Source organism: Odocoileus virginianus, chromosome 3, assembly GCF_023699985.2.
Source record: "Odocoileus virginianus isolate 20LAN1187 ecotype Illinois chromosome 3, Ovbor_1.2, whole genome shotgun sequence".
NCBI lineage: Eukaryota > Metazoa > Chordata > Mammalia > Artiodactyla > Cervidae > Odocoileus > Odocoileus virginianus.
In genome coordinates, this window is record NC_069676.1 from 56,215,992 (window position 1) to 56,241,513 (window position 25,522).

The 25,522-nt window shown below is 41.8% G+C and overlaps 1 protein-coding gene across 6 annotated transcripts in view; it reads right to left on the reverse strand.

Annotated features, from left to right (window-relative positions):
* HTR4 (5-hydroxytryptamine receptor 4) overlaps window positions 1-25,522 on the reverse strand; it is a 183,062-nt gene that overhangs the window by 8,042 nt on the left and 149,498 nt on the right. For 4 of the 6 annotated variants that reach the window (XM_070465610.1, XM_070465609.1, XM_070465612.1 and 1 more), the window contains one exon: window positions 21,723-24,154. The exons of the other annotated variants lie outside the window; for them this stretch is intronic. In XM_070465610.1, the coding sequence (XP_070321711.1) occupies window positions 24,064-24,154 (91 nt within the window). In that variant the 3' untranslated portion in view covers window positions 21,723-24,063. Of the gene's footprint in view, window positions 1-21,722; window positions 24,155-25,522 lie in introns of those variants that run through there. 6 annotated transcript variants of the gene reach the window in all.

Here is a 25,522-nt window from a genome sequence, read left to right on the forward strand (position 1 = left end):
ATATATCACAGGTGATTTTTAAGGTGTCTAGAGATGTCAGACATCTGGTCCCATCACTTCATGGCAAATAGATGGGGAAACAGTGGAAATAGTGAGAGACTTTATTTTGGGGGGCTCCAAAATCACTGCCATGAAATTAAAAGATGCTTGCTCCTTGGAAGAAAAGTTATGACCAACCTAGACGGCATATTAAAAAGCACAGACATTACTTTGCCAACAAAGGTCTGTCTAGTCAAAGTTATGGTTTTTCTAGTAGTCATGTATGGATGTGAGAGCTGGACTATAAAGAAAGCTAAGCACCTATAAAGAATTGATGCTTTTGAACTGTGGTGTTGGAGAAGACGTTTGAGAGTCCCTTGGACTGAAAGGAGATCCAACCAGTCAATCCTAAAGGAAATCAGTCCTGAATATTCATTGGAAGGACTGATGCTGAAGCTGAAACTCCAATACTTTGGCTACCTGATGGGAAGAACTGACTCATTTGAAAATACCCTGATGTGGGGAAAGACTAAAGGCAGGAGGAGAAGGGGACAACAGAGGATGAGATGGTTGGATGAGATATCAGTGACTCAGAGATTTGGGATGGTAGCAGTGAAGGTGTTGGGAAGTCGTCAGATTCAGGTTCTACCTTGAAGGTAGGGCTCACAGGACCTGGTGGTGCCCTGGACATGGGGACGATGAGGGCTTTCAAGGTTTGGCACGGGCTAGGTGAAGTGCGGAGGCAGGAAAGAACTTAGAGTGGCATCCCTAGTTTGTGGAGTGGTGATTGTTCTAAAAGCATCCTACATGGTAGGGATGAGGTTGCTGGGAGATGAGGCTTAGAGGAAGTTGAGGCTCCATGACTGAGGGTAAGGAAGTTGGGCTGAATCTTGAGGTAAAGGAGAATGAAATGAATACAGGCTGCACTGTGGGAAATAACAGGGACAATGAGGACACTGAGACCAGTGTGGAGGCTCGCTCCTCAGGAAGAGACAAGACAGGTCATAAGAACAAGTAGGGGCAGTAAGTGGGAGGAGAGAGAAGGACCTTGTAGAGGATGGTGAGCAGGACACGCTCAGTGGCCCCACCGATTGAGAAGGGTGTCCGGGCTGAATTTAGCCTGCAGACCTAAAGGGGTGCCAGTCATTAATGATGGAGCTCTCAATCACCTGTGATTTTCCTTCTCCAGGAGAAACACCTCCAAGTCCTTCAGGATTCCTCATAGACCAGGGTTCCTATTCTCCCCTGGCTCCCTGGTTGTTCCCCTCTGCACTAGCTTATTTCTGTCATTAGAAAACATATTCTCGCTAAGGGACCCTGGCCTCAGGTCCTCTCTTTGATTATCAGTGGAGCTGGGATTAAAATCCACACCTATAATTCAGCTGTTTGTTTTTACACAGGAATTTATAACTACTCCAAAACAGGAAGTGTTTCCTTTAACTGTGTTCCTCTCTTGGTCTCCCCACCCCACGCTATCACAGGCTCACGATTTCTTACATGTGCTTCTTAACCACAGCACACAGCTGTGGCTGGAGGTGTGGCTGTGGTCTCCAGCCATTTCTTCCCTAATCTAAGGACCAGTCCCCACCCCTGCAGGAGGCTCTACCTCCTGGTCATGCATTAGTCACTTAGCCATGACCCCACGGACTATAGCTCACCAAGCTCCTCTGTCCATGAGATTCTCCAGGCAAGAATACTGGATTGAATTGCCGTTTCCTTTTCAGGGGATATTCCTGACCCAGGGATCGAACCTGGGTCTCCTGCATTGCAGGCAGATTCTTTACCATCTGAGCTATAGGGAAGTCCACCTCCAGGTCATAGCAGAATCCAAAGTTAAGTCTGCTTCTATCTCCAGGAAATATGTGACTGGGGAACGTGGAGATTATTATCAAGGTCTTAGTGTTGAGAATGGGAAGGGCTGCCTAGAGGAGCCAGGTTTGACTCGTGTTCATAGAAACAAAGAAAGGTGATCTAGAAAGAGAAAAGAATAAAGCTGATATGCAATGAAAAAGCAGAAATAGATTATGGCCTCAGAGAGCTGGAAAGAGGAACTTCATCCCTAAAAGTACCCATGTTCCTCATTTGTCACCAGGAAGGCCAGTGAGTTTGCTGTTCTGGGGATCCATGAAACATCTCTGTATCTTTTCAACAAATCTCCCTGTGTTTTTCTCCAGTAAGGATAAATGGGCTTACAGTCTATAGTAAACATTGTGAGTTATTTACAGCAAAGGCTCACACATTCTTTTTTTCTTTCTAACAGAACCTGTCTCCTAGTATAGGCAAAAATACCAGGTGCATTACAGCTAAGGGCTTGGCCTGTGATCTTCTGATTAACAAGACTTGAAGGTCTGCTAGGGGGATGGAAAATGTTTTCCTCCTGAATAAAAGACAAGTACAATAAGAGTCTACCTTATCTTCTAGCACTTGGTTATGATTATGTGAGGAAGATGCAATGTTTGGAACTATTGCAGCTAGTTTGTGATCACAAAAGTATCATTTAGAATGAAAGCTAACAGGCTGAAAAGAGCAGAGGAAAAGCATCTGGGTCCTTCACAGTGCTATTGAATCACTGAAATAACCAATCCTAAAACTACCAAACTCTACCAAACCAAGCTTTTTATCATGTAAATGGATAAATAATCTTATTTTTAAAGTTAATTTTAGTTAGGAATTCTAGCACTCACAGGCCAAAGTATTCTGAATGACACAATGCCCACAATCCCTGTATTTCATGTCTACACTGACTTCCACATTCTACCACATTCAAATTCTACCCACTCTTTAAGATCCATTCAATGCCACCTACTTTCAGAAGCCTTCTACACCACCCATGAGCATTTATTATCTGTAGGAACACAATTATCTGCTAATGTGAGGTGTCTGATTGGACATATGTCTGGCCTCCTGACACTCCTGGAAGGCAGAGCTGGCATCTTATTAAAAGAAGAATCAATTTTTCAGCCCTCTGTACCAGACCCTGCACTGCATACTTTAAAATGTTATTGCATTTAATAATAACAATGAGTCTTTCGATGTTAGCACTGTTATTTTATATATTTCCATTTCACAGATGAGAACACTGAAGCTCAGGAAGGTTAAGATTTGCCAGAGGTTACTCAACTAGCAATGGCAAAAGTGAAGTGAAGTTGCTCAGTCGTGTCCAACTCTTCGCGACCCCATGGATTACAGCCTACCAGGCTCCTCCATCTGTGGGATTTTCCAGGCAAGAGTACTGGAGTGGGGTGCCATTGCCTTCTGGCAAAGCCAGGATTCAAACCCAGGCATGGTAGAATCTCAAGCCCTTCTTGCTATTAGTACCTTCCCAGCCTTATTCTTTTTAATACTTGCTACGTAGCTCACAATATATAGTGCAGAATATCATAGAATATATAGAAATGTTTACTGACTGGTTTACAGAATGAGACAACCCACCCCCACATTGCCTGGAATTTATACTGATTACAAAGTATGTTGGCAACTATTCTCCCACTGATCTTCATAGTAGCCCTGTGTGTTCACCACTCAGGTTATCTCTGCAGTAGTGACAGTACTTTCTATTCTTTCCTGTACTATGCCATATCTTCCAGAGATGTAATCCCCTCCACGCATTCCTCTTTGGGAAAAAACCAGGCTGAGAGTATTTCTGGCTGTGGGTATTTCATGTCAGGAGGCCAGACATATGTCCAATCAGACACCTCACATTAGCAGATAATTTGTGTTCCTACAGATTATAAATGCTCATGGGTGGTGTAGAAGGCTCTGGAAGGAGATGGCATCGAATGGATCTTAAAGGGTGTGTAGGATTTGGATGTGGTAGAATGTGGGAAGTCATTTTAGACATGGAATACAGGGATCATGGGCATTGTGTCATTCAATCCTTCCATGAGGAGGATACTGAGAAACACAAAACTCACATCATGGGTTCGGTCACTTCCATGGACACTCCCTGGCAAAAAAGCTAGGAGTATGAAGATTAAAAAAGGAATATCTCTCAGCTGGTACAGGATGGAAATGTATTATAAACTGAATGTTTTTATTTTTTCAAAAATTCATATGATAAGGTCTAAACCCAAATATGATGGTATTTGGAAGTGGAACCTTTGGGAGGTAATTAGGTTTAGAAGAGGTCATGAGGGTAGGGCATCCATGGTGGGATTAGTACGCTTATAAGAAGAGGAAGAAAAACCGAGTCCTCTCTCTCCACCCCCCCCACCTCCACACTGTCTCTCTCTCTCTGCCATGTGAGGACAGTGACAAGATATCTATCTGTAAGATAGGAAGAGGATTCTCACTGGGAACCAAATTTGATTCCACCTGAATCTTGGACTCCCCAGCTTCCAAAATTGTGAGAAATAAATGTCTGGTGTTTAAGTTACTGGTCTATGATATTTTGTTATGGAAGACTGAACAGGCTAATACAGGAGGTCTCAAGGAGTCAAAGAAAGAATGGGGATGGAGGGAAAAGAAAACAACAGTACATGTGGAGACAGGACTTTTCACTGCTAGCCATTAATTCAGGAAAACCTAAGGCATCAAGAGAAAATGAACCACCAGGGGGACATCAGTATGTATGTGTTCCTGTGAATCTTTTACTAGCAACACTTCATTTATCCAAAGGTCAGTGTGCAGTGACCTTAATTATCCAGAAACCTACACCTTTGGTTTGTTTGTTCTTTTCAAAGGTCTCAGTAATCAGAGTAGTTGTCCCAAAGGTGTGGACTTTCCTTGTAGTCCTCCTCATTTTTCACTCAGAGAATATGTAAACTTAGTTTGCATGCAACTCTAGAAAGCTCCGTCCTTCTACACACAGAAGAGCAAAGACTGGAAACTAAGATGAAAAGGGAAATATATAATGCTACTGTAGATAAACTGATTACAGGAAACAAGGAGAGGTGACATGTGCAGAGGGAACAGAAACATAAGAAGGTCTACAAAAATCAACACAGCAGAACCAACTGGGACCATACAGGGCGGAAGAAAATATTTCAAACATCCCTCAAGGCCGTTACTGTAGTGTAAAATAACTTAATAATGGAAATTCAAAATAATGACTTCGAACAAAGTTACTCAAAATCTGATTTGCTACTAGCGGAATCCAAATAAAGTCTGTGTTTCACTTAATAGTACTGGATAAATGTTAATTTTCTAGCTTTTGATGAATGTCCCATGGTTATTTAAACTGTTAGCATGAGGGGAAGCTGCGTGCAAGGTATATATGCATACTATGTACTATCACTGTACTATTCGTTTCAAGTAACTTATTTAAGTGACTGCGCTGGGTCTTAGTTGTGCCACGCGGGATCTTGGTTGTGTCATGCAGGATCTTTCACAGTGGCACACAGACTCTCTAGACGTGACCTGAGTTGCTCTGCAGCATGTGGCACCTCAGTTCTGTGACCAGGGATCAAACCCGCATCTCCTACACTTCAGTATTCCTGCCTGGAAAATCCCATGGACAGAGGAGCCTGGAAGGCTATAGTTCATGGGGTTGCAAAGAGTCGGACATGACTGAGTATGCACTCATGCACACTACCGCATTGCAACGCGGTTTCTTAACCACGGGACCACCAGGGACGTCCCTCTATTATTCTTCTACAGATACGAAAATGTTTCAAAACAAAAAGATTTTTTAAAAACTGAAAGAAAAAAAATTTAGTCCCAATCATTTGTTTGAGAAAGATGGAGTTCACCACTTACAGTCAAGGAGACACAGGATGAACTGGGGCCTGGAAAAAGCCTCCGAGGACCACGGCTAACACTGGTGGAATTCAGCTCGATCAAGTGCTCATCTCCTAGAGGGCTTGAGAAGACTGTGCACCCAGAAAAGGGAAGAAGCCCAAAACAATATTTAAAATTAAGTAACAGAAAATAAAATAAAGCTCTCAAACCGTGTGAATCTTTGACCTCCAGGTCAACAGCAGTCAAGGTCCAGAAGGACCTCTGCACAGGCTTCAACCAACAACTGTGGCGTGTCCATGATATGTGACGGGCCCACTGGACTCAGCATGGCCCAGTGAGGGCAGAAGGGTAAAAGAAACCAAGGACCTTTCGTGAGAAGCAGTGAATGGACAGATGCAGGTATACTCACAGCACAGACAGTGACAGGCTTACAGAGTACGTTCAGAGCTATACAGGAACCGGTCTACTGCAGAAGAGCAGGAAAAAGCTGGAGACAGAGGAGCAGCCACTGTTAGTTGAAACAGAAAACAGTCACAGAAGTTGGGAAAAAAACAAAAAACGCAGAGGTTAGTGTACAGGTGATCTTAGCCCAGCTGAACATTCTGCTAGAATCAAAGTGCCTTTAGGGGAGGGTAAGGAAGGGAGCATAATTATTGCACAACACGGTTATACCATGCTGTACCTCTGAAAAGCACTTTTATAGCTAGAATCTCATTTGAGTCATAGAAATGCTTGGGAGGTTTACACTGTAGGTTGCTATCTTAATTAACCAAGTCAGAAAACAGGCACCGAGAGGAAAGTTACCTGTCCAAGGGCACCCGGTAGTTAGCAAGTGAGGCAGAACCAAAGCCAAGTATTCTAAATTATCTTTTATGGTACTGTGGCCAAGCTATGTACAGAAAGCCACCCTCTTTCCTTCCCCTTCCTCTTCCTCATCACTAGCTAGGCCTCGTCTTGTATTCCATACATGAATCATCCCATGTAATATTCCCAATACAACATCTCCGTATATAATGTTGCACATAATATTCAAGCCAATCTTGTGAAGTAGACACTATTAACTCTCATTTCCTAATGTGGAACCTGAGGCTTGGAAGCAGGCTTGAATGTGACCACAATAATCTGGTTAGTAAGAGGGATGGGGGGGTTCAGATCTATGACCTTTGAAAACAGTTCAAGGAGAAAGACTTAACCAAGAGAAGACTGAGAAAACACTGGAAGTCGTGTTGATTGTTACATAATGTTGAGTAAAGTTAAAATGGTTTTGTGGGGAAAAAAAAAAAAAAGAGGGAAAACCATGATCTCACCTCAAGGCCCTCTGAGACAGAACCACACACATTTAAAGTGAGCATCTTGATCACAGAGCCTCCTTTCTAAAGGCTAGAGCAACCTATTCCCCATCCCCATCCCCATCCCCATCCCCATCCGACTAGCCCCTAGTAGATTCTGGATCAGGCAAGGAATGAAGCTCATCTTGAGCTCTGGGTCCCATTCCAAGAAAGAAAAGCCACGTATGGCTTTCTTATATTTCCCAGAGATACTCCAATCTCCACACGAGGAAACCCCATCCAAATATTCCTTCATACCTTCAAGACACCAGGTTCTAAAAGGCTCTCCTACCTCTGCCCACTTCTTCCCTCAACAAGACATCAAATTTCACTTTTTCATGAGGCAAGAAGCCAGCCAGGATCCTGGAGTCAGAATTGTTAAGGGCAAGCTGATTAAAACAATTTCTTTTTCCTTCTCCAGGGGATCGTCCCAACCCAGGGATCAAACCCACATCTCCCACATTGCAGGCAAATTCTTTACCAGCTGAGCCACAAGGGGAGCCCAAGAATATTGGAGTGGGTAGCCTAACCCTTCTCCAGTGGATCTTCCCGACCCAGGAATCGCACCAGGGTCTCCTGCATTGCAGGCGGATTCTTTACCAACTGAGCTATCAGGGAATAATTCATCAAAAGGATGAAAAAGCACAGACCATACCCTCTTTGCCCTTCTTCCCTCTTCTTTAGCTAACTTCCTATGGTATGTCCGTGATGAGGAATCTTTGAGAATGTAGTTGGGTAGGCCACTTCCTCTTTTCAGCCATCTCTGGACATCTCAACATGATATTCCCTTTCCCTCTTTTAAACAAACATAGCCCTTTCTGCCTCTATAATTTACTTGACAATATAAACTGCCTTTGTGATAGCCTTTACTGTGTCTTGTTAAATACAACTGTACATACACTTAGATAGTGTATTTCCAGATAAATTACTCTTGTGGGAAGGAACTATGACTTATTCATCTAGTAGTTTTTACTTTACTGACCATTAGCCAAACAATGGTGGTTGAGAGTCAAATGTTCAGAATTCTAATCACAACTTCATTACTTAGAAGCCTCACAACCTCAGACATCCCTATACCACAGTTTCCTCATCTGCCATGGAGATAAAAACAGCATTTCCCTCAGCTAGCTATGGTGAGACATGATCATATTGCTCATCGCACCTGGCATGGTGCTCATGAACTATTAGACAGTATTGTGCTGCTGCTGCTAAGTCGCTTCAGTCGTGTCTGACTCTGGGCGATCCCAGAGACAGCAGCCCACAAGGCCCCACCATCCCTGGGATTCTCCAGGCAAGAATACTGGAGTGGGTTGCCATTTCCTTCTCCAATGCATGAAAGGGAAAAGTGAAAGTGAAGTCGCTCAGTCCTGTCCGATTCTTCGCAATCCCATGGACTGTAGCCTACCAGGCTCCTACATCCATGGGATTTCCCAGGCAAGAGTACTGGAGTGGGTTGCCATTTCCTTCTCCAGTATTGTGCTAGTCAAACATTAACTACATGATTTCACAGTGACATGGACCCACATCTTTTTCTTCCTTCAACTGGTTCTCTCTAGCCCTTCATTAGCCTGATGACATGCTTTTAATATCCTTCACAATCAAGCCTCTCCTAAGGGTTACCATAACAAGTACTATGTCTATTCTATGAAAAGTTTCAATTTCAATAACTCATATATGGTATGGCTACTCAAACAGTAGGAGCCAGGGTGTTTCCGAGTGCAAGAGGAGCTGAGAAGCTCCATGGCTCTGAGCTTCCACAGTTCAATAGTTGACAGTATTTGTGTGGGGCTGAGATTACACATAGGATAATACAAACTACTATAAATAACTAATACTACAAATATATGTTAGACCTTAATAATTACTTAATTAAAAATTTTTACTCTTATATTACCCTTACTCCTTTTAATTACTGTAATTACTCTTACATCCTTTTAAATGTGAGTAACAATATTGTTTTTCTTGGATATAACCCTTAATGAGTTTAATGAGCAAATTTTGGGAGTGCAATGTATAGGTAAGTTATAGACATGTCTGAAATAGTAAGCAATTCTAGGGGAAAAAAACTTTCCTTATAAAAATTTCAGAAGAAGATATAATCTTACAAACACTTTTTTTGCGCTTCATTACACTTAAACATGGGGGATGAGATTAAAATTACACATTGCAGAAATGTTAAGATGAAATTTAAAATATTAGTATAAAATAAAAATTTATATTTTCATAAACTTTATAAAATGTTTTAAAGATCTTATTCCCTGTCCCTTGTCCATGTCAGCCTTGCTGAATAGTTTTCCTGTGACCTCTAGCTGTTTGAATTTTTACTGGCTTGAGTGTTAATGTAAGACCTTGCCCAGCTGAATCTACATTTTTATATAGAGATTTTCCCTTACATTTGTACTGTAGACCATGATCTTATAAAGCCTTTGACATACATCATTTTACTTTTTACCCACCACGAACCCAAGAGGTTGGTATTGTGAAAGTATCAGCAGAAAAAAAATCACACATCCCTTCCTTTGCCCAGACAAGACATGTAGAAGACCATGCTAACTGATCAGCCTTACCTTTCTTAAATTCAAACATATTTGGTCCTGGCAGCTTGGGACAGAGCTGGGGCAGGTCACAGACCCAGGAAACAGCACTGTGCAGGCTGCCCTGGCTACTGTTTGGATGCAGATGTGACAGGCTGGGGGTTGGTTGGTGGTTAGCCAACTGCCTGACAGCAGGTGTTAGATAAACTCAAAGCCAAAAAGACAATGCTTGGTGGCAGATAGAGGGAAGAGGTCAGACAGAGAGCTGGCATCCGAGATAATGGCTGGAAGTACTTCGAACACCCGGATAGCTCCTGCTACCTGCTGTGACTAAGAACCTTGGCTTTCCTGATTAGCTCAATCTCTATTACACTTGGAGGAATTCTTTGCTACTAGACAGGGTCTTATCCACAAATACTGAGTTAATACCTTAAAATCATTTGCCATAAGCTCAGAGGATAAGCCTGTATCTGACACAAGGTAGGGACCCACAGCAGTATCCTCCCTGGGAAAGGAGGTCATATTATCCTCTTCCTCAGACTGAGGGCTCTATGTCTTCTGGACAACAGTTGAGGACCAAGTCTCAAAGCTGTTTTTAAGCAAAGCTTAATGCCATAACCAAAGACAGCTTCCCCGAGCATGGCAAATCCTTAGCTACAAAGTGTACTTTCATATATTCTGCCTTATACATCAGGGACAACGATGAAGCTTCTTAAGGGTAATTTTCATTATTTTTGCAGTAACAATATCAGGAAACACAACTTAACATACTGCCCAACAACAGCGTGTTTTTTTAATCTACTGCCTTAAAAACATCTGACCTGAAGTTGTTCTAAGCTAAAGCTGATTGGAAATGACTGGGACTCCTTCCATGAGCTAACTTTGAAATATCACCTATTTTTACAGTCATTAACTCACTCTGAGGCTGCACCACTAATGATCTTAACAACTTGCTGTAACATCACTCTGAGGGCACACTTTGCTCAAATCAAGTTTGGCCAAAGCCAAATAAATTACAGTTCTGATCTGACTACATCAGCCCTGCTGTCAAAAATGTCCTGGCTCCTTACCTCACTCTTCCCTATGCTAGGGACCTCTGCTTGTCCCTAGTGGGAGGCTAAGTTCTGGCACTTTCTGAAGCCACCTCTGCCCTGGATAGGAACTATTAGATAGCATCTGTCTGCTGTTGATGAATTTCACTCTCTGTAGCATTAACAATGAGGTCCTGCAGGGGGGTTGTGTTTGTTTGGTCAGGGCTTTTTCCATTAGGTTTGGTCATCAGCAGTTGGCTGGTTACAAATGCAGCCCTAAGATCGAATGGCTGGAATCCAATTATCCCAGCTTCCTGTCTGCTGAGCCCTGCCAGGGAAGAACACAGTCATGTTTGCCTGCCTTGTCAGGCTCCCAAGACTCAAAGTATATCATTTGGAGAAAACTAACAAACAACAGATCCTCAGATGTTTTGATGGAGAGGCAACATGGTGAGGAAAGAGGATGCACTGGTCCAGAACACAAACTCTAACGCTATTCCATATTCTGCCTCATTCTGGCGCAGTGTCTCTCCTTTCATTTCTTTGTGCTTTCGTTTCTCATTTATTAGAGGGAGATCACAGCACCAACCACTGGGCTGTTGGGAGATTTTAATGAGATGTTGTATGTGAAAGAGTTTTGAAAACAATAATGCTGCTGATGATGATCATGATAATAACAAAGTTAGCTGGCATCTACTGAGAGCCTATCGTGAAAGGGCACCCTAGTGGGTATTTAATAGACACCATCTCATTTAATCCCTACAAAAATCTTTGGAAAAATTGATGATGGTGGTAATAATGATATTAATAATAATAGCTAGCATTTCTTAATTTTTTACCATATACTGGCCTCCAGTGTCAGCATTTTATACATGTTACATCATGTGAAATAGGTACTTATTATTATCTCTAATTGACACATGTATAGTCAAAGTTACAGTTTTTCCAGTAGTCATGTATGAATGTGTGAGTTGGACCATAAAGAAGGCTGAGTGCCAAAGAATTGATGCTTTTGAACTGTGGTGTTGGAGAAGACTCTTGAAAGTTCCTTGGACTAGAAGGAGATCAAACCAGTCAATCCTAAAGGAAATCAATCCGAATATTCATTGGAAAGCCTAGTGCTGAAGCTGAAACTCCAGTACTCTGGCCATCTGATGCAGAGCCAACTCATTAGAAAAGACCCTGAAGCTGGGAAAGATTGAAGGCAGGAGGAGAAGGGGATGACAGAGGATGAGATAGTTGGATGGCATCACCGACTCAATGGACATGAGTTTGAGTAAACTCCGGGAGTTGGTGATGGACAGGGAGGCCTGGCGTGCTGCAGTCCATGGGCCGCAAAGAGTCGGACACAACTGAGTGACTGAACAATGTGATGTATCTCTAGGTGGTAATGTTATGTGTGATTATCTCATTTTGTGGGGCTTCCCACGTGGTGCTAGTGGTAAAGACTGAAGGCGGGAGAAGGGTTTGAAAGAGGATAAGATGGTTGGATGGCATCACCGACTTGATGGACTTGAATTTGAGCAAGCTCTGGGAGACGGTGAAGGACAGGGAAGCCTGGCATGCTTCAGTCCACGGAATCGTGAAGAGTTGGACATGACTCAGTGAACAACAAACTGACACATATGAGAAAAATTGGACACATCAGTTGGGTAACCTGCTCAAGATTAAGCTGGTGGAAAGAGGCCACAAGGATCCAAACACAGGCATTCTGATTCAACAGGAGTTGGCAAACTTTTTTATAAAAAGGTTTGATGTAAGAATTTTAGGTTTGGGGACCACATGCCATTTCTGTTGCATATTCTTCTCTTTTGTTTTTTTCTGAGAGGGAAGTCTGTTTAGTTCTTGTTATTGTTGAGTTTTCATGCCCCTTTACAAATGTAAAATCAATCTTATCTCAAGAGTTACACAGAAATAGGCCAATGGCTGGATGTGGCCCACCATAGTTTAATGACCTTTGCTCTAGAGATAACTTCAACTTTACAGATAAGGAGACTAATGCTCAAAATACTCAAGTACTTAAGTCATTGAAATCAGGATTCTAATTCAGTTTTATTGGCTTTCATAAAGTATGTTAACCCACGCTCTATTGCTTTCACATATGCTGTTAAAATGTAAGATATTTTCACTGAGTTAGGGACCCTATACTCATCCCAGTCAATTTCCAAAGAAAACAGGCTTTTCCCTATTTGAACAAATTCCCTGTATCTTGTCTTTGGGACAAGATAACAGTCTGAGGTTTAGCAGACCCAATGCTGTGTACCGTGCCTGACACATAGTAGGCATGCCATAAATCTCTATTGAGTGAAACATTTCTGATTAGATTCAGCAATTAACCAAGATCTCAACCATTTGCTCAAATTCTCTAGACCTTGTGTTTGAGTCTGTAAATGAAGACAATGACATATTCTTTGGTTTAGCTCACAGGGAATCTATACCAATTAATGAGATTATTTCCATAGAACTATTTGGGGGAAAGATATTATGTAAAGAAATATGATCTTCACAATGAATTGTTCTGTTGACAATAATGGCACTTGGAGACTCTACTTATGACTTTGAGATACATACATCACTAGCCAGAAACAGGACAATAAAGATGAGTCTGTGACTTCATCAAGTTAATACTGCTGTATCCACCATTACAGTCTTATAACAAAGTGGAGATTTTTATTTTAACCTTGGGTTTTTACTTCAGGGAATAAGTGAACTTCTTGGAAATGTATTCAAAATTCTTTCCAGATTTCTAAGGGAAAGGCTATAGATTATATCAGACTCTCAAAAGAGTTTTATTATACCCTAACTGTTAGGACTACAATGAAATTGATGCAGTGTAGTTTCTACCTGATGAGGAAAAGGGAAAGATAAAACCTGCCAGTGCATAGTGATCAGTGCTAGGTTGTCTAGATGTCCCTGACAGTATGATGCTTTGTTATACTCTCAAGATACCCATTTAGGATGCTACAGCAGTTCCCCAGTTCCCCACTAGCACAGGTGTCTGGGCTGGAATCCATCCAGAAGATTAATCAACCATCCATGCTGGGTGAGTGACCAACACTCAGAGAAACCAGCAGGGTAAAAACAGCTACAAAATGCAGCAACAGGGCCTCTTCCCTTTTTACCTTTGCCCTGGAGATCAGGGCCACAGAGGGTGTCATAACAAGCCCAAAGATCTTTTTTCCTCCCATTATTAGCACTTAGCTAGCATTTAGTCCTGGATTACTACTACTAATATTACTCTGCATTTGTTGTCATTCCTATATATTTTAGAAAGAATATTGTGTCTTAATTAACCTCACCAAACATCACTTTTTGCCTGGTTTTCTAGTTTTTGTAACTGTGTCTTTCCCTGACTACTAACATTATAGCCATTAAAGGCCCCTGCAAAAAAAAAAAAAAAAATTTGATTTGTTTCTCTCTCCTCTAACAGCACAAAAACCTTTGTCAAGTGAATAAATAAAGTTTGGTATCTGTGAGGTGGGCTACGGAATTTGTCTCATGAGAAATTTGGGACCCAGAAGGGAAGTGGCTTGCCAGAAGTCACCCATCTGGTGACTCACAGTGGGATCAGAATTCATGCTTTTTTTTTTTTTTCACATAGGCTATCACGAGTGAAACCATCAGTTACAAAGGAAGGTTTAAATAGAAAATAAATGCCAGGAAATTAGAAAATAAACAGAGACTGCTACTGAGAGGGCTTCTATTAGATGAGACAGAATTCTGGAATGACTTTGGCATTTTACTTTTATAACTCAATGTTTCCGGAAGGCTTTGCATTGAGATGAGGAGATGCAGTAATAAGGGTAACCCTGATAAAACCACTCTTTCCTGGTTCCTTCCATTGACTCACATCCCCTTGACCAACTGCCCACTCTCTGGCCAGCTGGTACGAAAGGTTCCCTAGAAATGGTGCCTTGGCTCAGTCATCCAGGGGCTTTGCATTTGAAATTATGAATCCCTGGCTTGACTTCGCTTTCACAAAGCCTTAGTAATGGATGACTCACCGTCTCCTCCATGGCAAGTTCCTGAGGATGATAAAGAGATCAGACTGCTATAAGGCTTCAGAGAATGAATATGGGGTGTAGGGGGCGTTCTGTGTTCTGACCAAGAATTTCATCATCAAGCAATGGCATATGGGTCCCCATTTGGACCCTGCTGACAAGAAGACTATATGCTAATGATTACCATGCTAATTCAGGGGACCAAGGCAGGAATGAAATAATACAACCCTTCAATGACATTCAATACTGAGAAAGACTCAATTGAAATTGAATTATGTGATCTCAACCAAGTATTTTAAAAACACAGATAATATCTGACCTTTTATCAAAGGCTCTAGACCAATTTAAAAGACTATTCATCCAGGCTACCAAGATACCCAGATATATTATAAAACGTCTTCTAATTTTGGAAGGAGGGTCTCTTTAAAGTTTGATGACATTGTTTCTACACAGGCAGAAAAACAGAGTATGAACTCTGAACTCTTAGGATAGACAACTCTACGCTCGTATCCTGGCTTTGCTCATTATTACTTGTATAACGTAGGTTCAGAAACTTAGTCACCCTCAGCCTCATTTCAGTTATCCATAAAATGGATTATTATATAAAATGACAATGAAAATAATAATAAAATACCAATTATCTGCCTGGTAGTATTGTAATTGCTATCATATATAAAATTTAATTTAAATTATATAACCTCATAAGTCAGGTAGCATTAACACCTCTATTTACTCATGAAGAAACTGAGACTCAGAGAAGTTAATTAACTCGTCCAAGGCAACTCAGCTGGCAACTTGGGAAGGATTCAATATAGTCAATACTATTTTTGAGAATTAAATGCTATAATACATGTAAAGCCTCAAAATAGTATTGACATATCTTAGGTGCTCAATAAAGTTGTGTCCCTTTACCATCTTAAAAGGTAAAGTGCAGGTACTGCTTAGGAAACTCATGAACTGGAGAAAATGAAGAGACATTTTAGGCTTTCCATAATAAGACACTGAATCAACTAAACTCTGTTTCCTGCCTACGCACATCATATAAATCTTCTCTGACTCTGTAACCAAATACCTTATCATCTCCAGCTTCTCCTGAATAGTGTTCACAGTCTGCCCTTTTCTGGATTAGACACCTGACATAGAAATAACCACTGCTTGTCACTTTCACCACTTCCCCACCCCTGGTTTCTCAACTTCCTTCCCGTATGTCTCTACATGCGGCTTCAGAATTTCAAATGTCATGGAATCAGAGCACTAATAGTAACAGGCACACTTCAGTGAGTGTATATGCCAGGGACTATGCTCCACTGCTTATGAGCTTTAACCCACTGAACCTCACAACAACACTTTCCAGGATGGGCTAGGTTATCCCTCCACTAAGAAGAAACAGATGCCAGAGAGTCACTAACTTTCTCAAAGTGATGCACAGTTAGTAACTGGAAAAGCCTGAATCTAAACCCATGTCTATCTAATGACAAAGCCCAAGCTCTTAACCACACAGTGTTTCTCAATTTATATATACAAAACTGAAGGCAGATAGAGGCAGGGACATGTGGAGAGTCATACAGTAAGTTAGGATGCTGGGAGAAAAGGACACATTTCCTGACATCTCTTGAGCATGCTGTATCATATCCTAGCCTGGGTAACTCCCACATCCTTGGCCTGGACCATCCAACATTCACTCCATTCTCTGTGCTGTGTCAATAAATGCCATTACAGGTGAAACGGTAGCCAATGCTCTCTAGGATTATACAATGTTAAGTAACTCACACTTCAGTCTGATTCACCACCATGTTATATAAATACAAAACTTTAAGCTTAAGTTCTTTTTCAACAGGCAGACATGAACCAAAAAAGGGGGGGAAAGCTTGCCATAAATCATGGAAATAATGCTATTTTAAAACTCTAGTCTTTTGCTACTTGCAAGAAATATGATAAAATCTTGATTTTCTTCAAAATGGTCACAGGAAAATTTTCTTCTTATCAGAAAGCTGCAGCTACTGCAGTGGATGGAGCAGTGAGATTTGCGGGTTGAAAGAGCTTAGCAGGATGCGCAGTGCAGATGCTACAAACAAAAACAAGTTCTTCCAAATAAGTAAATTCAATGAACTTACTGAAAAGCTTCAGTGCATAAAAACCTGTGTTGGGCACAAGAAAAAGGCGAAAAAAATGATGATTGATAAGAATTGGCTCTTGTCCTCAAGGAGCTCAAAATCTGGGCTCTGGAAGGGAAGCTCAGAATAGGAATCATTAATGAACCATGAGGGAGGGCTTCCCTGGTGGCTCAGATGGCAAAGGGTCTGCCTGCACTGCAGGAGACCCAGGTTTGATCCCTGGGTTGGGAAGATACCCTGGAGAAGGAAATGGCAACCCACTCCAGTATTCTTGCCTGGGAAATCCCATGGACAGAGGAGCCTGGCGGGCTCCTGTCCATGGGTTCAGAATGAGTAGGACACAGGTGAGCAACGAACAATACAAACCACACTGGAAAGCACAGGAAAAAGTTATAGGAGCACAAATAAAGTGCTTCAAGGGCTGAAATAGATGAAAAACCCTCACACTGTCTTGGAGGCTGGAAGAGACTTCAAGTAGAAGGTGGTATTTGAGATAGACCATATAAGAGATGCTAAGAGATGCATGCCCAAGGGAAAGAATAGAAGAATCAATAAACTGAGGATGAAAATGTGAAGAGCATGTAAGGGGAACACAGAGCAGACGGCTCACTTTATAGGGATATAACTACATATAAAGAGAAATAACTGGAGGCAAAACTCTGATAGACTTAGAAAACTATGGGCAGCCCAGATCTGGTTAACAATGAGGAGCTCTTTGGGCTTCCCTGTGGCTCAGCTGGTAAAGAATCCGCCTGCAATGCGGAGACCTGGGTTCGAGCCCTGGGTCAGGAAGATCCCCTGGAGAAGGGGAAGGCTACCCACTCCAGTATTTTGGCCTAGAGAATTCTGTGGACAGTCCATTGGAGGAGTCCTTTGGAGGTTTTGATCTGAGAAACGGCATGCTCAAAGTTGTGTTTATAGCCTAACTCCCCAATCCGAAGGTGAGAGCATCAGTTGTAGAAGGATGATGTAAGTAGGATGGAGATTAAAAAATGCATGAGAAAAATTTACTGATTACATAACCAGATTCAATTTCCTTCTATTTCTGATGAAATGAATAGTTTTATAGGAAATCACTTTCTGGCTAGATAATAATTGACTTTTTAACTTCCAGTTATGTGCTATTTGGGATTAGCATGGCTTCCCTGGTGGCTCAGATGGTAAAGAATCTTCCTGCAATTCCGGAAATCCAGGTTCAATCCCTGGGTCAGGAAGATTCACTAGAGAAGAGATTCTTGCCTGGAGAATCCCATGGCTAGAGGAGCCTGGCAGGCTACAGTCCATGTGGTTACAAAGAGTCAGACATGACTAAGTGACTAACACTTTCACTTTCACTGGAATCAACATACGTGAAATAAATGAAGAATCACTATAAATGTAAGCAACACTTCATGGAGAAATAAGGGAGACAAAAGGAAAAGGACAAGAAGAGAATTATCTGTGTTAAGGATGGTTCTTGTTGCTAAAGAGAACAGGTATCAGGTGGGTCGAGTCCCCTCAGCTAGTGACACTGGGGAGAAAGGCTACACTTGGCAGGGTCTGGGTTCCATTTCCCCATTTCTGGCTCTAAATAATCTCTTTGTTCTTGGGGAAATCCCAGGTTAACTTCCATGTGATGGAAAAATGATACCTACCTTGTAGAGTTTCAGTTAAAATACTTCCCATAAAGCCTGGCCCATAGTACCTTACTGACAAATGGTAACTAAAATGTCCATGTTATTATCAATTTTTACTTACTTCTGTGATCCCATCTCCTTCCACTTTCCCCACATTCACTCAGTGCCACGCACACTTATCAGGCTCATTATTGCCTCAGATTCTTTGCAGTTGCTGTTTCCTTTGCTGACATAATAGTCCCCCACATTAACACATGCAGACTCCTCTCCAGTATTCTTTTCCCAGGTCACAGGGGGCTGATCTCTTGAAGCTTTCTGAATACCGCAAATAATGTCCACACCCCTGCTTCATCTCATTTTTTGTTGTGTTCTTCATAGCACTTGTGTGTATCTAAACTTGTCTCATTCATATTTTCTATGTCTCCTTTCTTATTTCCTGGTTCCCAATGAGGGATACAAGATCTCATCAGTATTATTTTTTAATGGATCCTTGACAACAGGCCCTAGCACATAGTAGGTGTTTAAAATATATGTTTCTCTGACTATTGACAGAAATAAACTATGTAACACACAGAAACCACCCAGGACATGGCGACTATTAAATCAATGTTAGTTCCCACCCACTGTATGGGTCCAGAGAATGGCTGCTCCAAAGTGAAGAAAGACAAGATGAAAGGAAAACAAAAGAAGGTACATTTGTCCAAGGTTAGTTTTTGAGCCCAGTTTTTGAAGTCTAGTTCTCTGCCTTGACACAGCAGATGCTTCACAGGAGGTGAAGGCTCAGGTGGCCATTCTCGATGGATGTTTCAGGAGATGAGGCCTTTTCTTCATGGAGGAAGAGGTTCTGTAAATAAGTTCAGTTCAGTTGCTCAGTTGTGTCCGACTCTTTGAGACCCCATGAATCGCAGCATGCCAGGCCTCCCTGTCCATCACCAACTCCCGGAGTTTACTCAAACTCATGTCCATCGAGTCGGTGATGCCATCCAGCCATCTCAGCCTGTCATCCCCTTCTCCTCCTGCCCCCAATCCCTCCCAGCATCAGGGTCTTTTCGAATGAGTCAACTCTTCGCATGAGGTGGCCAAAGTATTGGAGTTTCAGCTTCAGCATCAGTCCTTCCAATGGACACCCAGGACTTATCTCCTTCAGTATGGACTGGTTGGATCTCCTTGCAGTCCAAGGGACTCTCAAGAGTCTTCTCCAACACCAGAGTTCAAAAGCATCAATTTTTCGGTGCTCAGCTTTCTTCACAGTCCAACTCTCACATCCACACATGACCACTGGAAAAACCATAGCCTCAACTAGATGGACCTTTGTTGGCAAAGTAATGTCTCTGCTTTTTAATATGCCGTCTAGGTTGGTCATAACTTTTCTTCCAAGGAGTAAGCATCTTTTAATTTCATGGCTGCAATCACCATCTGCAGTGATTTTGGAGCCCCAAAAAATAAAGTCTGACAAGTGTGATTCTGAGGAAAGTCATCAGGAGAAATGGCTCACAGGAATCTTACAAATGTTTTAGAAAGATAAAGAAGAAAGGAAAAGCCAAGCACCATCACAGACTTTCAGTGGAGAGTGCCTTATCCAGCTGCTTAAGGTTTTTAGATGTCAAGAAATCTCCTTCCAGCAATGGATTGTAATGAGTAGAGATGAGGAAACCCAGATATACCTGTTCTCCATCCTACTTCAAACTATTGCAATGGAGTTCCAGGTAAATCTTGTGTGTGAAGAAAGAGCTTTTATTTGAAAACCTAATTCTTGCCCACCCTCTGCATTTCATATGTGAGATGATGGTGGCCCAAGAATTAAACAGAAGAACTGGGGTGAGTACACTGCCCCTGACTGCTGATGGGGGTCTTTCCATCACCCCATTCTCAGAACAGTTAGGACCTGAATTTCACTGACTTATATTCTGGGCCTCAAATTCCAGGAACTCCAGAATCCTGAGCTGTTCATGACACAGAAAGAGGAGGCACATGATTAACACCTCAATTCAAGACCAGTGAATATACACTATAACCACCACGCTGACTTGATGGCTCCTATGGAATATGCCCTGAGAGTGGCTGGGCTGAAGCCTTCCCCATGCTCTTCTTGGGATGACCCATGTAAGAGAGATACGTCTTAGTACTTGAGGCTGACAAAGGTGACAGGCAGACAGGCAATATCACATTATCTAGGAGTCCTAGGCTTCTGTCTTTACCTTGAAGAAAGCCTGATGCTGAGACAGAAAATTCTCCAGGGTCAAACATCCAAAGCTTCTGAGGGGTGAGTTGGGCTATGAGACAACAGAGAAGTTGCAGAGAACTGAGGCATAGGATTGACTTTGGCATTTTATTGTATACTCAAAATCCTCCTAATAGTTTTAAGACATTAGATTTCCCTCCATATATAATTCTATAACATGTAAGGAATGCACAAATATAAACATATGTATTTTATTAATGTTTATCAATAAATAGAATTTATCAACTAAGAAAACAAGGCTCCTGTTTTTCCTAGAACATATTCTTGGGAACTGCATCAAAAAGTGGATTGCATCATAAAGCCTAGGGTATAGAAACAAATTAGAATCAGGGGTCCTAGTACTTCAAAGCTTTAGCTTCAAATACATCATATGTATAAGTAACAATTTCATAAAACCAAAATATAACCATCATTAAAACTTGCAAGTCTTTGAAGATATATATTTAAATCCCATGTTCTGTATAATGGACACACATGTACTTTATATGTTGATTACACAAGGGGACTTAGTTTGCTGGATAATGCATGAGTGGCCCCACTTGTAACTCTGCTTTATTAAAAATGTAAACAAAATGAAGGTGCTATCTAGACAACACTAAGTGATAATTAACAATAATTTACATAGATTATCAGATTTTTTTAAATCTCAAAATTATTTGCTTCAGTATCTCAGTAGACTCTTTATATAACATTATCAGCTTATCATTCATGATTTAATTCATGTTGGAGGGTTCTTTTCATATATATATTAAATATATATATATATATAGAGAGAGAGAGAATTAACAGTATGGGAACTATTTCGATGACCCAAATCTTTGTCTACATAAATGTTTTCATGGCAAAAAGGTATATGAATTTATTCCATGTGACTCTGAAGGTACATGAAAAATTAGGCTCATTATCACAAAATTCAGACTGTAGTCCTCATCTCTCTCTACCTACCTCTTTACTTTGAGAACAACAAAATCCCTTCAAATGAGAGTGTTTGTGCTGCACAAATCTGCAGTGTTGGTGTGTTTTGGGTAGCCTAGAATAATCAAATGCAGAAGGCTAAATTTGGGAGAATGGATCCCCAAAAAGATGATCCCTTGGTATTGTTTTTCAGTATAGAAAGCTCACTCTCTAAATTGGTCCACCTCTTGGTGAAGAAATTCTTAGACTTTGACTACCCAGGAGCACTCAAAGTAATTCAAAGTGATAGTAAACAAAATGGCACTTTATGATTTACAGAACATCTTCACAAAAATTATCTAATTTATCTCCATAACAGCTTCATGAAGGAGGCAGGAGAGATTGTTTCTGAGGCCAGAGAGGTACAGTTACTAGTTCACGGTCACACAGTGAGTCACAGCAATTGATTCAGGGCCCATGCAGCTTCTCTTCTTCCTCATCCTTACTGCACGTTCATGGAAGTTGTGGACAGTGTGGGCAGCAGCCCAACAGATATAGTGTGAGTTTCACTGCCAGGTTCAGGGCCTTGCAGTTCAAAACCTTGCTGATCTCTCCTTTGTATTAGAGGAGGATCATCCTCCTAAAGGTGGCGGCCTCCTAAGCTCCAATCTTGTTAACGGCAGAGGGACAGTGACTTAAAAAAGCACAGGCAGTTGGTCCATCCAAAGTCAATGTTTAAGACAGGACTTAGATAAACTTTCTTCATATATGATGAGACTAGGTCCCCAGATGAATCTGCTCCCACTGATCAGTGACAACCCCAGGCTACACCAGGAGCATTTCAGCATGGCGCAACTTTCTTAACAGCATTTGGCAGTTCCAAGTCACATTTCTCATTAGAGTCTTTTCCTGTTCATAGCAAGTGATTTTCTCCACAAAAAAAAATTGTAAGCCTTTGCAGGACTCAGAATTTTTCTTTTTTTTTTTTTTGCATTTGGATTGTTTGACGGCAATCTTTTCTTTCTCATTCCAAAGTCTCTTCCAGGCTGGTGCAATTCCAGAAATAAAGTAAACATCAGTGGAAATGATACCTGACTTCTTAAACAGAAGGAACAAGGACAGTATGATGAAGTCCTGAGATGCTATCAAACCACAGCCAAGACCAAAGTGGACACCTCACAGGGCTCTGGGATGTGGCGGTGTTTACCTCCCTGGGACCTTCACTCTGGGACAGGTAGCAAGAGCTGTGAACTCAGTTTTGAATGAAAAACATCCAGGTTTATCTGAAGGGCAAAGCTGGCAAGGTCAAAGGTCTAGAAGGCCCAGATGAGCCGGCTAGTTCCTTTGAAACAAAGTCAAAAGGCAGGCAGGTCACACCTTTTCGAGGTAGCTGATGGCTATAGCAGCATCCTGTTGTCATAGAAACAGAAAGGAATCTTAGAGATCCCCTGGTCCAAACTTCAGTTGATAGATGAAGAAAGTGAGGTACAGGGAAGGAAGGGCATGGGTCGCAATCTCACATCCTGTTAGAAGTGGAGCCAGGGCTGGAATCTAGTTCCTCTGGCTTCAAGTGAAGTGCTGTTTTTCCACCCTAAGCACTGCTTGGTCCTGCTCCTCCACCTGGGGAAACTGCAGTGAGTGACAAGTCTTGGCAGCGTGAGCCTCCAACAGTTCTCTCCTTTGGAAGAAGCAAGGCCAGATTCAAGGGTTATAAATTGGTACCATGGACTTTGCCACAAGCTCACGAGAAAGATTCCAAAATCTTTCAATAAACACTATGATGCCGCTGGGCTTGCCCAAGGCTCTCGAGGAAATGGTTTGTTCTAGGAAAGTGAGCATCTCAGAGCAGGAGGGCTTGAGGCCATGGGACTGATGGGGAGCCGTCTATCTTCTGCTTCCCTCCGAGGTTGCTGCAGAAATGGTTTTCCTCTGAAAGATCGTTGCCCTGTTTCTTCCATGGTGAATAATTGTAGCATGTCCTGAAGAGAAGGACTGACACGGACATAAAGAGCAAGTAGAAGTCTGTGATGGACACAGGAAGACGCACAGTTGGACCCAGACTCTGGTGGAAAGTGTATTAGTGTCTGGCATAGAGCAGGACAGAGATGAGCCAGTGAGTAGTCTGAACATGGCTGTGACAGACACAAACAAGCAAGAGATGTGTGCTTTTGGAACAGAACTCTGACCAAGGCAGGCGCAGGGAGGATGTGTTTTGGCAGTGCATGTGAGCAGGCCCAACAAAGAAGGAATATTTGGAAACGTCTATGATTGAGATAGGACACAGTGAGTGATCATGTTTGGAACATGAGCAAGACAAACCAGGCATAGTAAGGGTATATACTGGGGACAACAGAGACTATGAGGCAAGGGTGACTATGAGGCCGGAAAGAGGGAGTGCTAGGAAACAAAAAGATCCCTTCCAGGGGGATCTCTGGAGAAGAGCCTCCCAGTGAACTAGGGGGCCATCCTGTCCCCTGCCACCTGCTGGAATCCTGGAGGAAAAGCTCGATGGGCACAGGGTGCCTGCACCAACAGATGGAATGCTGGGTGAAGAGGACAGCGGGTGCAGTCGTGCGTAAGCAGCAGCTTAGGACCTGGCCCTCTCCCGGAGGGCTGGCTGTCTTCAGGGTCACTGCCCCAGGGGCCTAAGTGTCACTGGGCTGTGCGGCCACCAAAGGAGAACTTGCTGGGGGGTGGGACTGACTCTCCCATTGGCCACCACATTCCACCGCATCCCTAGAGAGGGGAGAAGACCACAGAACCTCAGAGTTGGAATGGACAGATAGTCTGGGGCAAGAACCCACCCACTGCAGGAAAGCCTCTTGTGCCACGTGGATGGGTGGTTGTTTAGCCCCTGCTTAGGAATCTCCCCTGACCCACCAGGCCACATTAATTTTGAGCAACTTTAGTTATTGGAAATAGCTTATTAATGTTCTGCCAGAATGAGCCTTCCTACAGCTTCTACCTAGTGGAACTACTATGCCCTCCAGGCCCACTCAAAATTCTTCTCTCTGCTAATTATATCCCCCAAGTTTTCTCTTCTCCAGGCTACACATTTCCATTTTCTTTAAATAGTTCATTATATATTATGGTTTCCAGATGATTGCCCATAATGGTCACTGTCCTCTAAACACAATCCTTATTAAAATTATCTCTCTTGGAATACAGAACCAGGAAAGAGCCCAAATCTACATACTGAATCTGATTTATGTCACAAACTTTTCATCAATTTAGTTTACTTCTATGGATGTGATTAACATTAAGTTCCTTTCTGACAATGATAATATTCTATTGGCTACATGTTCAGTTAATTGCCAGGTTTTGTCTTTTTTGATACAAACAGCTGTCAATTCCTGTGGTTCTTTACTACACTGGTGCAATTTTTATTTATATGTATATTTGTTTATTTACTTATTTTGCCAAAATATAGGACATTACATTTGTCTCAGTTTAATTTCATTTTATTGATTTGGTATCATTTTAGTCACTTGAGATCATTCTAAATCATAACAATTTCAACATTCAAGATAGGATCATTTAGCACTGACTCAAGTGAGATTTTAAGGCTTCTACAAACACATAAGAAGATCAGATATTCAGGATAGGGGGACACATGTACACCCGTGGCTGATTCATGTCAATGTATGGCAAAACCCATCACAATATTGTAAAGCAATTAGCCTCTGATTATAATAAATAAATTAATTTTTAAAAACATGCGAAAAAAAAAAGAAGATCAGATAACTATTGCTACCTAGATCTTTCAGTTTAGTATCATTTGTCTTTTAGATATTCAATTTTCAGTCAAGAGAAAAAAAAAAAACTATTGATCACACAGGGATAAACCAGAACCCTGTGGTACCCCAACACAGACTAGCCTCCCAGCAAATGGGTAATCATCAGTGTGCCTGAGAATGGACCCACCTACGGAAGGCTTTGTGCAATGCCTTGCTGAAATGTCTCTGTCAAGCAGTAAGTCTCTCCTAATAGATAATGAAATGAGTTGACATGAATTATTTTTTAATGAGACAACACTGACTCTTGCATACATACCATTTGTGTAATAACTGTTTTCAATTTTTGGTAAGGTCTATTTCAAGTTGT